The sequence below is a fragment of the Perna viridis genome, chromosome 6, assembly GCF_037379345.1.
Source record: "Perna viridis isolate PV_CMFRI_1.1 ecotype Kerala chromosome 6, ASM3737934v1, whole genome shotgun sequence".
In the NCBI taxonomy this organism is placed as follows: Eukaryota; Metazoa; Mollusca; class Bivalvia; order Mytilida; family Mytilidae; genus Perna; species Perna viridis.
In genome coordinates this window covers 25,084,737-25,100,933 of record NC_142450.1, presented here as the reverse complement: position 1 = coordinate 25,100,933, position 16,197 = coordinate 25,084,737, and the positions used below count along the sequence as shown (strand labels likewise).

Below are 16,197 nucleotides of genomic sequence, written 5' to 3'. Positions count from 1 at the left end.
GTCATCCAAAGAATATTTCGAGTTAAAAGGCTTTCCAAAACTCTACTATTTTTCTGAATGGATCGAGCTGAATTGGAATCATTCGTTTCGTTGTTTTGTATTAATGTTTGCTTGATTTTTCTGTCCATATGAAGAAGTGGCAAGTAAGCTTATTTTACTTGCATACCATGGCTTGATTCAATTAAAAACCCAGAGAATTTTTTATGAAATTAAACAGCTAAAATATTTAGCATTTGTAAACATTGTGGTTGAATCAACTATATTAAGTACATTTTAACTTTTACTTATTTAATTATATTTTTGTATGCATGTGTTTTTGATATATTTTAAAAGTGAACAAATCTGAGCTATAAAGGTCAATATGCAATAATATACAGTGTCGGTGTCATACCGAAACAGAAAGCCAATCAAAATCCCTTGAAATCATAACGCCAAATTAGCGATTTCGTTAAATACGTGTTTGTTAGAAACGAATTGTTTAATTGGAAACTATAAAGTATTAATGGGAGGTCACTAATATTCCATCAGAAATACCGATCACATAGCCTGTCCAGTCTTCTTATCTATACGACATAAGCGCTGTTTACATTAGTCTTCAAGTGTTATTCTACATATTAAACCATATATGTCTTCATAAACAAAACAGTATTCATTGCATAGTTGTTTTTATTTACAAAATAAAGAATAAAACCATAGATCTATTTAATGATATAATGATATAAAAACGACTGAGCAGTCACCATTGCTAGAAATATCGTAAAATTTAAAATTTATTTAAAATTTCCATTGAATGACATAAGTAATAAACGTCAATACGATAGTGAATTCATTATAAGCTGAAGTGTGAACAAATAGCAAATATATGACATACAATACACCAGGTACATGCAACAAATTGTTTTAAAGGCTTAAGATTAGTGCCGATAAAAAAAGAACATTGTAAAATATTTGAACAAATACACACAAATCGAACTTTGATAATCATTATATATAGAGTTCGGTTTCATAGAGAATCTAAATTCAGATTTTCCTTGAATCCTACCTCAACTCAAATTCAGCCTATCAAAATATTTAAAATTGATGATTGGAGGAAAAACTCATGTATTTGAGAGACCAGAACTGTAAACTTGATTAAAATTATCATAAACCAAAAATATTTCGCATGTTAAACTTTGTCACAACATTCTTGATTCAGATAGCAAATATATAACACACAATACACCAGTTACATGCAAGGAAATGAATTGTATTTAATTTCATATTTTTTTATCAAACAAATGTATTATATATATTAAATTCAAAAAGATTCTACACATTTGGTTATAATATGCATCAAATAAATGTCTTAAACACGGAAACTTTTTTTCAAATTATTACTGTCAATACCCACGAATCGCTTACGTGTTTTGTAATAACGGAGTTTGTTCGTTCGTCTTGCAATCCAAGAAACAAGAACAGACAGTGTAACATGTTCCATCTGAACAAATAGATAGAGAGGACGGTTTCGTGTAATATTCGAAAAACAGCAGGAAACACTCAAATCTGTAGAAAATTATTAAAGGAATAAAAATATGCCTCACAGTTTTCCATGTATCGATTCCAAAATACGTCATCATGTATTCTCCGTCATAAGCAAATAATGACTCATTAAAGCTATCGTAAAACCATAGGCAAAAATTTGAGACGGCTAAAATGAAGAGCCATTTATTCATGGAGGTCTCTTTATGTTCAACGTTTTTCATGCGAATAGTCAAAACTGTTTGAAAAGTAATTGCTATTATTTTGGTTGCATTTTTCACACACAATAAAACTAGTAAAACTGTGTCTGTTCTGTAACAACTAGCAATGAACTGAAGAACAGTAAATACAATGCCTCCTAAAAAGCCCAACAAGATAAGGTAATGCTTTAAACTAACTGGCACTTTTTTCTCAATAATAGGATAGTTTTTGTAAATACTAACAAAACAAACTATACATGCAATCAATATACCAGAATCCAACATGAAATATATAACGTTTTGTCCAATGGATACCTCTTCGCGTTTCAGAATCCATACTATAACAATTAAAGTAGAAGTAACAATGACAGTAAATAATTCTGGAATTAATTGGCAACTTCCATTTACACAAATGTTTTGTTTGGGCTTTTCGAACTCTACATTTTGATTTTTGCTATTTTCCTTCAGCTGTGTTGAGCTAGATTCCCCGATTGCGCCTGAAAGTCCTGCTTCTAATAAAGCATTATGGTCAAAATGATTTTCATTTACAGATTCTGTCCGCGTAGAGAGCAAATTGTTCATTTGAGAATGACTGTCTTCATATTTATCATCGTGATCTCCCTCCACTTTGTCTAGATTAAATTGAGAAGAAATGTCCTTAATGCTCAAAATAGCCAGCAGTGCATTTTCTATTGGCAGAGGGATAAAGTATGGCATTATAGTAATTAAAGTTTGTGAGACCACTAAGTTTGAACAATTCAATGTAAAATTCGATATCGGGTGAACATCTTTGTCTTCAAAGTGAAATTTGAATGTATAAAACAAATATGTTAAAGCATTTGTTGACACGACGATTGCTATAACGTAATTGTGTATGCAAGGTTTTCTCTGAATATCCTTGAAAAGTTTGAGACACCAAAGACCAATCGTTTGACTAATGTTAAATACCACAAGCACAAAATTATACACTATTCTTAGCGTTCCAATATGGAGTTCATCACACTCAATCTTCATAATAATTAAAAAGAATGGGTAGAAACTTGTTAATACGGTAAAAAGCAATAAACAAATAAGCTTAGTAGTGATGGCTTTCATGCATTTCCTTTTACTTGTGTTTGATTTACTTATGTCGAAGCAAAGTAACATTATTATTAAAATGGCTATACAAGTAATTACTATCAAAGTACCTCTTAATAAATCAGTCTTGAAATGGATTTGCGCATCCGTTGTATACAAAAGAAAAGCGATTGCAACGCCCAAAGTAGTTATTGACAAAACAATGGATGATATTGATCCACTTCCACGACCTCCATTCTCAATATCACCTGCCGTAATAAAATGGACGATGCATCCTAAATGTTGACAGCACATGATTTATATTTCTATCCTAAAACAACCGCAGAAACAAAATTACAATGCAGAAAATAAACTGAATAGAGTTAACTTAACCTGAGGCACAAAAACATTATATAACGTTACCGACCTACATTTTTACACTCAAACTATTGTTTGCGGTCAATAATGATAATAATTATTACATGCATCATTGTTGTTTTATTGTCAATCGCTAATATGAGTTTTTGAAAGACGCTAGCATGAAATGTCCATTTCCGTCAACTTATAAAAAATGCAGACGGAAACGTTGTTATTGTGTTGCTCTGTTTTGCATTTTTGTTTGTATTTGTATGTTTGTTGTTTGTTAGGTTTGTTGTTTGTTTTGTCTCGTTTTGGTTTGTTTTTATTTATGTTCTCTTAACTGCATCTGGCGATTGATAGTTTTAAACAAATAGGATTCAATTGATAAAAAGTGGTACCCTTCGTAAAGGTAGCCGCGCAAACTACAAGATAAAGTATCGTGTGTCAAAGTGTGTCAAGTCACGTGTCATAGATATTGAATACTACATTAACATATTCTTCGTTTTGCCAATAAAAAAAACTTTATAAAATATTTGAACAAATACACACAAATCGGACTTTGATAATCATGATATAGAAGATTTCCTTCAAAAATCAAAAAATTCAAAATTTTACCTTTATATTAATATTCGTTGATGTTCTAATGACATTCAATGAACTTGGCTATGTTTCAATCGTGTCGTCGCACTATTTTTCGCTTATAGATTCACTCTCAGAAAATGTTTATTACAATACCATTGTCATTCGTGTCGACATTCGAACACCACATATCTAAATATATTTCGTTGTTCAATCTTGTAAGACTCTCATCAGAATATTGGAGACAACCTCTGATAAAACTAAAATATGTTTTATATCCGTGACAAAACTACTTTATGATTCCAGGTATTATGGCAAAGAATTGTTATTACAACAGTTGAAGTCCACTACCGGTGCGACTAAACAGACATAATTTTTTGACAAGGAAACTATATAAGCTGTTAAAAAACTTCCGTTTTAAAGGTTAACATTATTAAATTTTCCCCAGGTCAATTTATTTCTTCTTAAATTAGTATCTGTTATAATACTCCCAATAACAAAAATATAGATGCGTTGAACAGCATTTACGTCCTGTAAAACTAAATATATAGCTCAAAGTGGATATTGAATACCTCATATATGTCTTCAAATCGATTGCCGTTCCGGGTTTTAGATCAAACCGAAAAGAAGCTAATTTAGTATGCAAAGCATCAAGCCTTGATGATTATCATAAAAATAAAACAATTCAAATCTTGTATTAATTGACACATTATAGAATAAAGAATTATGTGCTCTTATTTTGTATCATGAATATCAGTGGGCTCACATTAAAGTAATATTCGTTTATAACTTATGTTTACAAGAACAATTATTGAGGTCACTTCGACCGTTGTATAAACAGAAAACTGCATGCAAAATCGAGGAATAATTAAAATTCGATTAGTGTTATTAAAACAAAGCTTTGTAATTTGTACAATTACGTCTTATGGGACAATTATGTAAATGAATTGGGAACAGAGAATATATAATGGAGTAATGTGATATTAGGACTAGAGGTATTGGAAGAGTAATCAAGGGAACCAAGGCTACAGCGGTAATCAAAAGAATGCAATCCAGGGACAAAGACCAGACATGGAAAACAGACATTCACAACAAAGAACATAAATTAACCAACATCATACATACAAAGTAACAAAAGTAAATGAGCAACTCGGAATGTTTTCTCCAAACAAAAAAATGTAAATTCATCATCACAAAGAAAAACCCACTGGTACTAACAAAAAGACTTTGATGTTTTCAATGTGTTTGAATTTCTGGTGGACAACATTTTTATCGAATTTGGGGTTCCAGCAGACCTTCGGAATACAAATGGGAACAAAAAGTTCGCCACTCTTGGCCGGATTTGTTCTTATATTCGTGCAAAGACGGATATTTACAAGGGCTACGTTTGAAAAAAGAGAGTCGAAACACGTTCCTCTGCGTCATTCCTAGACCTTAATTGATACCTTCATGTAGATAATTCATAATGGCGTTTGGAATCGAAAATCCATATGACAGTTATGATTTTGATTTTCCACCAATTAGATTCCCCTATCGTAGTAGCAGTATACATTTCACAATTGATCTGTTACTGTAGAGCCTTTTATCTGTATACGGACTTTCTGAAGAGCGCGGATATTGTAATATAGACATCAGGGATAACCTTTATTCATATCATCACAACAGGAGTTGTACGGTTGACAAAACAGTATGGTCGACCGTTTTGACGTTTCTCACTGATGAGACAAGATATCTTCAATTAGATTTTACGTTCTAGTGGATTGACAACTACCAAACTCGACACTTACTATTGCTAGATGCAAAGATGAAACTCCTTCTAAATTACTGTATCGGAGAAAGTTTAAAAGCTTGGTCATATATTCCACTACGATATTTTCGATATTAACTACAATTATAAATCATGATACCATCGTATGAGTTCTTTGAAAGTACTCAGTTAAAATCCCGACTTAAAACATTATACATCGTTGTTTTTCCAAAAAAGATGGTACACCTAGATACAAATATATAGTTCTTGATGGAGATTCCTCATACTTTGTAAGAAATACTTCCAAATCATCTTCCAAATATACAGAAGAAAATGTTTACAAAATGCTGGAATTTTTAATCGACAACATATTTGTCCAGTGTGGTGGACGCGTTTTTAATAAATGGTCGGCATTCCAATGGGAACAAATTGTGCTCCTTTACTTGCTGACCTATTCCTTCACTCTAATGAGTCTGACTTTATAGCTGATCTGATCCGAAAGAAAGTATATCGTTTGGCTAGATCCTTTAATCTGTTTCTGCTATAAAGATGACGTATTATCTTTAAACAATCCTAATTTCCAGATTTGATATATCGCCTCTACCCCAAAGAACTTGAGACAAAGGATACTACAGACACTGTGAAGTCAGCCTCATATCTTGACCTACACTTACAGAAGTTTTGTGGTCGTCATCATGAACTTATCCATCTGCACCATGAAAACGGGCCATAGTTTTCCTTTCCTCGTTTGTCTACCCCTGACTTGACTTTTTATGAGCAACTGCGAGTGTTTCTAGAAAAGCAGAGGACGCCTACCCTACCGGTGCACCTGGACAATGCTCCTAAGTTTTATAGGAGTCCGAGTTCCTCATTTGCTTTTGTTACTTTGTATGTATGATTTTAGTTACTTTGTGTTCTTTGTTGTATATGTCTGTTTTCCATGTCTGGTCTTTGTCCCTGGATTACATTCTTTTGATTACCGCTATAACCTTGGTTCCCTTGATTACTCTTTTGCAACAGTTTTACAAGCTTAATAAGTAGAGGAGAAACAATTAGTGACCACAAAAGATTGTGCCCCAACAATGTTATTGTGCCCATTGAACTATCATCAAATACTAAATTTGGTTTCCTAAGTCTTCTTATCTTGAAGACAACATTGAATTTCTCTCCTTTGCTGAAGTTAAAACAATAACAATGAATAATTACTCTTAACTTTTTAACATTATATATTACCTCAACTAAAAAGAGAATTGAAAACTCGTCTAAAAGAAATCATTCATTAAGCCATTACATGCCGGAATCGCAAATATTACAATACTTTTTATTTTAAGTTACAATACTGCAGATTAAACCACTACAGAACACAATATATGATTAGTATGTAAGAATTTCTACTTGACATATGTGCCACCTTTTATGAAAATTTTTTCTGCAAATCATCAACATTCCGATGGGCACTATCTGTGCCCCTCTCTTTGCCGATCTGTTTCTTTATTTATTTGAATCGGCATTTCTGTAAAATGTTGGCAAAGACAAGAAGTGAAAGAAGCAAGATCCCTTATTTCACACATGGATATAATGACCATGTTTTCACCTTAACAATCCTAAATTTGAAGCAAGGCATCCGATTATTTATCCACCATAACTAGGAATTTCAGAGTTGTTTCCTCCGCGTGGTTTTTATACTTTTTATCTTAAATAAAAAAATTCACTTTTAATTTCATGTACATTTTTAATATACCTACTACATCACATTTTTTTTCATTTTTCAGTTAAGGTATGCTAGTATTCTTTATTCTGACATAATAATGCCTGAGAGGCAGGCTTTTGGACCAAAGTTATAAAAATACTTTTGAAATCATTTCCGATATACAAATATTATTATTATTATTATTTTTTTTTTTTTTTGGGCAAATGGAAAAGACTTTTGACGATGTTATTTTTTTATAATATCACCGATATACCTTTTGCCCTGTTTTAGTAATGATTTAACCAACTCTGTCCAATAGATCCGCCGAAAATCGGAACAGGCAATAAAACCTGGTTAACTATCATTCCCGTCGCAAATGTCCTTACCGAGTATGGACCATTCCGTTTATTTTCAATTTTCTTGTATTTGCCTTGATATTGCTATTCAATTTATGTTTATCAATTTTCTAAATGACAAATGCTCTAACCGAAGCAAATATTGATATATATCAAATGAATTAAAACTAAAAAATGATTACATTTACATTGCGAACAGAAAATCTGCACCACAAAATCTACTTAAGACTAAAATGAATGGTGGTGACAAGCAAAAACGAAAACCATACAACTGAAGAGAAACAATTTCTTTCTTTTTTTATAAATATGAATTGTTTAAATTCAGGAACGAGATATAAAAATACACGACTGAAGTTGAAGGCTTTTATTACATAGGTTTTTCTGTTTACAAGAATTTTGCACTCTGAGTGATACTGTGTCGAAATATTGAAATCTGTTAACATTACTCATAGGGATTAAACTTCAATAGAAATATAATGGTTTAAACGTTCTAGTTACTGGCCAACACCAATTGTATATTTCTTTCTGATTATAAAACGACTAAAGAATAAGGTTCAATAATATTTTATTTGATCGATGATTTGCCTATATAGAGACACAATGTATCTGCTGTAGCATGTGGTATGCCCAAAAGCACAGAAATCTTGTTTCCCAGGTGCTTTCGATTTTTTACTTCTTGTTTTGGATTGTTTATCTATGTGTTTTTAATGTTTCATGTATCATGTTTTTATCATTATCATTCTATTTTATTTTTAATGCATTTACAATCTAATAGCGTTCAGAGACGACACGCTCGCTTTTAAAAGTACAGCATATATATATATTTTTCCTGAGGACAAAGTCATTCAGGGTCACAGAATTATTTTCTATTTACAGTTTTTCTAAGAAGTATACTTTTCGCTCTTCCCTATTTTCAGTCCGCTATTTCTCCATTCCCCTTTACTACTACCTCCATGTTTCATTTCCTAGTCATATTCCAAGTCGCCCCAAAAGCAATTAACAGAAATTATGCATATAACAAAATTTACTTATTATTAATATTCATTTAATACAATATGCTATATTTCAATTAGAGTAAAACAGTCTATCATCACTGTGTGCTTTATTAATACCGATTCTCAGTCTCTTTTGCCCTTGACACATGCCCAATATCTCTATACCCGATTGCCTTATACTTTATAATGTTGGAGGTTTACCTCAAGTAAAAACTGCACTTCTACGGTAATAATTCCTGTAAAAATATATTGCTTACTGAAATTGCTCATTAGCTGACCGGTACTATCAGACACTGCCTCATTCAAGGTGAAAGGTATGCATATAAGTATGTATATAATGGAAAAAGTTTCTTTTCTTGTTTACCTGTGGTTGCGGGATGCTTTTGCCTTCACTTGCAATAATTTTGCAGAACCTTTTTTATTCATTACCTTATGTTATGTTGCTACAAGACAAGTCACCACTACAGACGTTTTATGGTCGATATCATGAACTCGTGCATCGCTACTGGGTATCCATCTGCGCCATAATACTTATTTTTTTAACATGTCATAGTTTTCCATTCCTTCTTAGTCTACCCCGGACTTTACTTTTAATGTGCAACTCGGTGGGTGTTTCCAGAAAGGCAGAGGAAGTTTACCCTACCGATGCACCTGGTCCATGCTCCCAGTTTTTAGTGAGTCCAGTTGCTCATTTGCTTTTGTTACGTTATATGTATGATTTAAGTTATTTTATGCTCTTTGTTGTGTATGTCTATTTTCCATGTCTGGTCTTTGTCCCTGGATTAAATTCTTTTGATTACCGGGTCAATAACAAAGTAGATTTTATAAAAAAAAAATTAAGAGGTATACCTAAAAGTTCTGAAATAATCAGAAAAATAGAAAACGCTTTGAATATTGTTTTTTTTTTTTTATTTCATATCGATTCCTTAAAATGATACCTGTTTTTCTATTGATAGTAACTAACCTAGTCCTAGTATTACAATACATAAGGAAACGCTTGACTTTAAAATATTACCTGCAATTGTTGTTAAAAAGAAAACAGATTATTTCATTGATTTATGGATTTTGACTATCACTCATCGCAAATATTGCAGCCTTGCATCGCAAATTTGACAGTTCTAACATCGTTTGGGATTTTTCAGATCCTTTTATAAGTTTACATTATCTTCCCTGCATCGATTTGATCCGGTGGAGCAGTGTAGCGAAGAGTCATCACATTCTGAGACGCTTGTTTAATGATGATTTGTAAGGACATGCATCATTAATTTGGTCCTCTATCCTACTTAATAACACCTGTCCCGTACTACCATACATCGTGTACTAAGTTACAGCCCTAGATTAATCCTGCGTGGAGGAATGACCCGGCCAGGGAAAGCTATATATTTTATATAGCCTAGCTGGCCTAGTGGTCTAGGGCACTGGACTTTGTGCAGGCGTTGTTGCCATAGATGTCACAGCGGTACGAGTTCGACGTGGAGGGAACGTCCAAAAATTTGCATCGCAAATTTGACAATTCTAACATCGTTTGGAATATTTCAGACCCTTCTATATATATATTTTAATTTGATGCAAGGCTGAAAAATTCTATGTTGATCCTCCCCTGTACATATATGCTATGGGTCTTTATAGTAATGCACAAGCAAGTAAGATGGTAGAGTTCCCACATCCCATTGGACTTCTTATAAATTTATATATTTACATAATATGTATAACTTTTTAATATTCAAAGGTAACCCAGCAGCACCAGATACCTTACTATGTTTAAACCTACAGCTGGATTGAGGAAGGATAGAGTATTACCTTCACCTGTACAGGTAATGTAGGTAAACCTTAAGGTAGGTTCAGAAGGATCAGGATTCGAGGGTATCAAAAGCAAATATTTGATTCCGAAACTGCAACAGCTACAGTGATGCCAGGTACCTGTACATTTAACGGTACAAGCACATTCACCATGACGATGATCCAAAAGGATAACGACGTTGTTGTTAGATGTCAGATTTTCTATGATAATGTCGAAAAAGAATACAAACAAACCGGTCCGATAAATGTTTATTGTAAGTTCGGTATTGTCACAAGCACCTTTTAGTATGTGCTTTGTTAAATTTGTAAGTGAAACAAATTTAACGGGACTGTTCAAAACATACTTGGTTAAATAAAGATTTTGTTCAGATCTTATATAAGCGTTTGTTCAAACCATTGAATGGTTGTGGTGTGAGTTATGAATTAAATATTGAAGCGTCGAGGATTGAAATGTACATGTTCAACATCTAAACAAACATTGTATTTTTTATTAAAAAAATATATTGTTTCCATTTAAGTTTACTGAAGATAATAAAAGGATTAGAGAAGGTTCAAAATATTTTATTTCTTCTTGATTTATTTACTATTTTCTTTAAATAAAGTGCAAAAAAGTTACATACATAGATTGTAAGAAGTTTAACCTAACATAGAATGTTAATTATCAAAGAGTTTTTATAAGCTTTGATTTTGTGGAATGAAAGTCAGAGCAAGTAATTTCGAAGAATAATCTAGGGAACCAAGGCTATAGAGGTAAACAAAAGAATGTAATCCAGGGACAAAAACTAGACATGGAAAACAGACATACACAACAAAGAACATAAAGTAACTAAAAGAGTAATCAAGGGAACCAAGGATATAGCGGTAATCAAAAGAATGCAATCCAGGGACAAACACCAGACATGGAAAACAGACATACACAACAAAGAACATAAAGTAACTAAAAGAGTAATCAAGGGAACCAAGGTTATAGCGGTAATCAAAAGAATGCAATCCAGGGACAAAGACCAGACATGGAAAACAGGCATTCACAACAAAGAACATAAAGTAACTAAAATCATACATACAAAGTAACAAAAGCAAATGAGCAACTCAGACTCCACTAAAAACTGGGAGCATGGACCAGAATGATGTTGAAATTACACAGAAAATTTTCTTCTCTTACTTTATGGTGGTATGTTTGTAAGTTCCTCCATACTAGCAATAAGTGTTGATTTCATGGCTCCTATGATGATGCGGAGTGCCAGATTCTGGACTTTATCTAGAGTCTGATGGTGAGGCTTAGCTCCTGTCTTCCAAGCACTAGAGCCATATTCTAGATATGGGCGTACAATTCCTTCGTAGACAGATTTCAAAACGTTCTCATTAGCGCCCCAGTTTGTACCAGCAAGTTTTCTCATAATGTTTAGTTTTCGTCTGGCTTTGGCGTCTGCTGTCATTATATGCTGTTTCCATGTAAGTCTTTTATCGAGGGTTACACCAGGATATGTTTGCTGATCTTCCATTGTGATATGGATGTCATCCATGGTCAGTTTGACAGATTGGGTTTTAGGTGAGAGTGTAAAGAGGGTTTGCTGTTGTTTTCTCTCAATTGATGGTAACACACCACTCATTGGCCCATTTGACTACCATATATAATGCTGTTTGTATCCTGTACCTTGCAGTAGTTGCATACTCTTTAACTATTGACCAAACTCTTTAAATAAAGTGCAAAAAAGTTACATACATAGATTGTAAGAAGTTTAACCTAACATAGAATGTTAATTATCAAAGAGTATTTATAAGCTTTGATTTTGTGGAATGAAAGTCAGAGCAAGTAATTTCGAAGAATAATCTAGGGAACCAAGGTTATAGCGGTAATCAAAAGATTGTAATTCAGGGACAAAAACTAGACATGGAAAACAGACATACACAACAAAGAACATAAAGTAACTAAAATCATACATACAAAGTAACAAAAGCAAATGAGCAACTCGACTAAACACTGGGAGCATGGACCAGGTGCACCGGTAAGGTAACCGTCCTCTGATTTTCTAGAAACATCCGAGTTGCTCATAAAAAGTCATTACAATAAAGGTGATAATTTCAATTGATGTTGAGAATGATGTTGAAATTACATAGAAAATTACTAGTGTATAAAAGACATGATATGCAAATTTGTATAGTTAATCCAGCATCCCATGACGCAATCCTCTCATTCACTCCTTCAGTTGGCATTGAGGAAAGGCAGAGTATAACCTTTACTTCTACATGTAACGTAGGTAAACCTCAAGGTAGATTTATATGGATTAGGATCAGACGACTTCGAAAGCAACTACTTCATACTGAAACAACAACATTTACAGTTATGCCAGGAACCTGTACGTTTAATGGCACCAGTACATTTACCATGATGATGACCCATCGGGACAATTACGTTGTTGTTAGATGTCAGGTTATATATGGTAATATCGCAAAAGTATACAAAAAGACCAATCCGGAAGATAAATATTGCAAGTTAAGTATTATCTAGGCTTAAAATTATTTGCATTTATAAACAGGATATACCGTTCTTAAGTTTTAAATAAGCAGAACGCTTTAAAGTTTTTTATACCTTATTGAGGAATTAAAAAGTATATGTTATTTGAAATAATTTATGTTGACCTTTGTGTTTTTCCACTTTATTCGATTGCGTTTGTTAGAACCATTCAATGGTTTTGATATAAGTTAAATTATCACTACAGACTCTGTCTATGAGTGACGGGGTTATTTGTACTCAAATGACTGTGACTTTTTCAATGTCGCTGATGTGTCTCGATCAACTGGAATATGCGATACGTGTATGCATTAAATGTTCAAACAACAACTTCCTAACTGCGTTCGTCAATTCCGACAGATCTATTTCAGCCATTAACAAATTGCAATTTACACCCTCTCTATAATAGGTAAGTGTAATAACAATTTAATATTTGTATCGGCTTTAATCAGTGTTGCCTATTAATTTTACTACTTTGAAAATTATCATAACTTGACAAAATTATTTAAGCCATCATTATCATTTAATGCGGTACTCCCCGTTTCTGTTAAACTCTAAATTTGAAGATTTGAGAAAGCACTACACAAGTTTCAAAATGTATCAAATCGATAAGTAATCAAGTACTTTTTAAACTATCAAAACATACAAAATCTGTTTAATAGACAGTGTAAAAGCAGTACACGTTTTGCAACCTGCAAATGCATCACCTTTTTATGGAAAAGGCGAAGACCAAATTCAGTTGACTCACGAAAATCCTGCAACCACATCTTACCTAGTATAAAGAATCAGACATTCAACATCACCTTGGGACAGGAACAGCCGACATCATATAGAATGTGGTCGTTAATGAGACAGATAACGTTGTGTGTTTTGTGCAGATTAGTTTTCATGGAAGGACATTTAACGTTGCAACCATGCATGCATTAAAATAGGTAAAATAGTAAAAATATATTTGCACATTAATACTTCATAATTTCTGTTCCAAATTAAATGTATTGTAAAAAAAAAGTCTTAAAATAATAGAGATAATCGAATAACTAAATTAACGAACGGACGTAATGTGAAAAGTAACAAAAATACATCCCAGTTATCTTTCTTCTCACGGAAATGTCCAGAAATAGATAGGCTCCAGGTCCGGATACGAACCTTCTTGATACAACAAGTCCCAAATTTACATTCAATTTATTCCCCTATCGTTAGTTTCTTCAAATAAGTTAGTTTGCAGTTTGCGTAAATTCCGAGTACAATGCAAAACACACGAATGATATGTTATTTGCATGCAATGGTAGGGTTCAAACTTTGATGAAATTTTTAGTTTAATTTTTTTCAGCAATCTGTTTTTGAGGAACAGTTTTTTTTTCAGAAAGGGGAATACAAACAATGGTTCAGGCTTGTCACCTGGTTGGTGTCTCTCTTTTCTAATAAATTCCATTAAAATCATGCTGAATATTCAATAGCAATAAAAACTTGTATTTATTCGTAAACTTAATAACGGAGGTACAGCATACATTGGTTTGAGGTTGTTAGCATTTTGTATCTGATAGTTAGTACTGAAGTGATAATATTACCTGCGCCACCAATATACCAAAGTATATTATTATATTAAACATATTAAGGTTAACAAAACTAATTTAATTGGTACACTGCACCATTCTCTATGACTTTGCAATTCAGCTCATTTCCGATTACATAACAAATCATAACAAATATATTTAAAACCAGTTTTACTGTAAAAGCAGGGGGTATATCCGTTACCGCCTCATGTTGTTTAGAGACGGTTTTAGGCGGTGAAAAATAATTCAAAATTTTAAATCAATTTCTACAATCCGAAAGTGAAATTACTGCGACCTTCACATCGCTAGACAGACAATATATTTTTTATATTAATGGTTTTTTTCAATATTAAAGAGTGTTCTGTGATATAAGAAATATAATTTGTACTATTAGAAAACTGAATTTGTAATATAAAAAAATCATTTTTAGAATACACTCATTTTTGTCCACTTTGGCTTGCCATATAATTTACAATCATACCCGACATATTAAAAAAACTCAAGTTACACTGTATACAATATAAAAAGACTAGAGCGAACGTATATTACGGATTAAAAGAGATTTTTTTATCACTCGGTAACATGTACATGTACAGTTTTCGCCAACCACAGGGACTTGCTCCCAATATTAAATGTGTAGCCCATCTAGGGCTTACTCCCACTATCAAATATGCAGCCCCACTAGTATATAACAAATACAAGGATGATCCCAGTTTTGAGGGTGCCTCGATTCAACTCATTTGTTGACTGTTTTAAAATTATCAAACCATGTTCCATCACTTTAAACGATGACGAACCACATTGTACCATATCAAAATGTGGTATTTAAAATTGCAAAACATGCAACATTCTAATAACCGACCCTTACTTCTTCAGTTCCCATACAAACAAAACCTTCCATACAAGAAGCCACGATGACTGAAGTTGCAAATCAACAAACTTAATATATGGATTAGAGTGCAACTTATGTGGTTTAATATATGTCGGAGAAACGCAAGAACGATTAAATAAAAGAATGTGCGGTCATCGTTCGGGAATTAACACCACCAAATTCCCGACAGTTTATCAACACTTTAATCAACAAGATCATTCAATCCTCTCCATGAAAGTTCGTATTTTAGAAAAACATTACCATCCTACGAACAGTCCCGTTCTAGGTAAAAACTATCGTTGGGAAAGAGAGGAATACTGGATACGCAAACTAGGTACTACAATACCTTACGGATGTAATGACAACATCAAAAGTATAGGAAACATTTCAAGCCAATATAACAATAACATAAATGTGATGAATTTATTTGACAAAAATCCAAGAAAGGAGTCATGGTCATCGTCACTATACGTCACCTAATTTGCATGATGTCTCCATAGATGGTCTCCTTCCTTTCATACAAAAACCTCTTGGACTCCATTACATTAGAACCAAACTTTATTCTATACCTCTCACTCTACTACACTCCCTTTACAAAACAAGTCTTGACACTCCTGTTTCTGACCCCACCTCATCATTATACAGACTTGTTGCCATCATCTTGAATATTGGTTTCCACAGACTCTTTATAAACCAGTTTGTGTGAAAAGTCAAGATGAAGAAAAACGATCATTACCAACAAAATTCCCCCATATTTCAAAGATAAATCCATACCAATTATTTCATATTCCTATACTTTACCCATCCAAAATTTTCAATTATAAAAGGTTATTCCAGAACCTCGAGACTGAGGACTTCAAGGCTAAACCACCTGACTGTTCTTGCTGCAAAACCTCTCCATTCAAATATGGTCCTTTTGGTCACGTCGTTACGGGAGATTTAACCATTATCGAAAACGAA

The 16,197-nt window shown here is 33.0% G+C and overlaps 1 protein-coding gene across 1 annotated transcript; it reads right to left on the bottom strand.

Moving 5' to 3' along the window:
• Positions 1 to 312: 312 nt before the first annotated feature.
• LOC148614228 (uncharacterized) lies at positions 313 to 4,219 on the bottom strand. Its single transcript, XM_088588183.1, has 2 exons — positions 3,750 to 4,219; positions 313 to 3,105 (listed from the first exon to the last, which is right to left on the bottom strand). The coding sequence occupies exon 2, from the start codon at positions 3,087 to 3,089 to the stop codon at positions 1,398 to 1,400; it is 1,692 nt and encodes a 563-aa protein (XP_088444309.1). The 5' UTR covers positions 3,090 to 3,105; positions 3,750 to 4,219; the 3' UTR covers positions 313 to 1,397.
• Between the last annotated feature and the right edge of the window lie 11,978 nt (positions 4,220 to 16,197).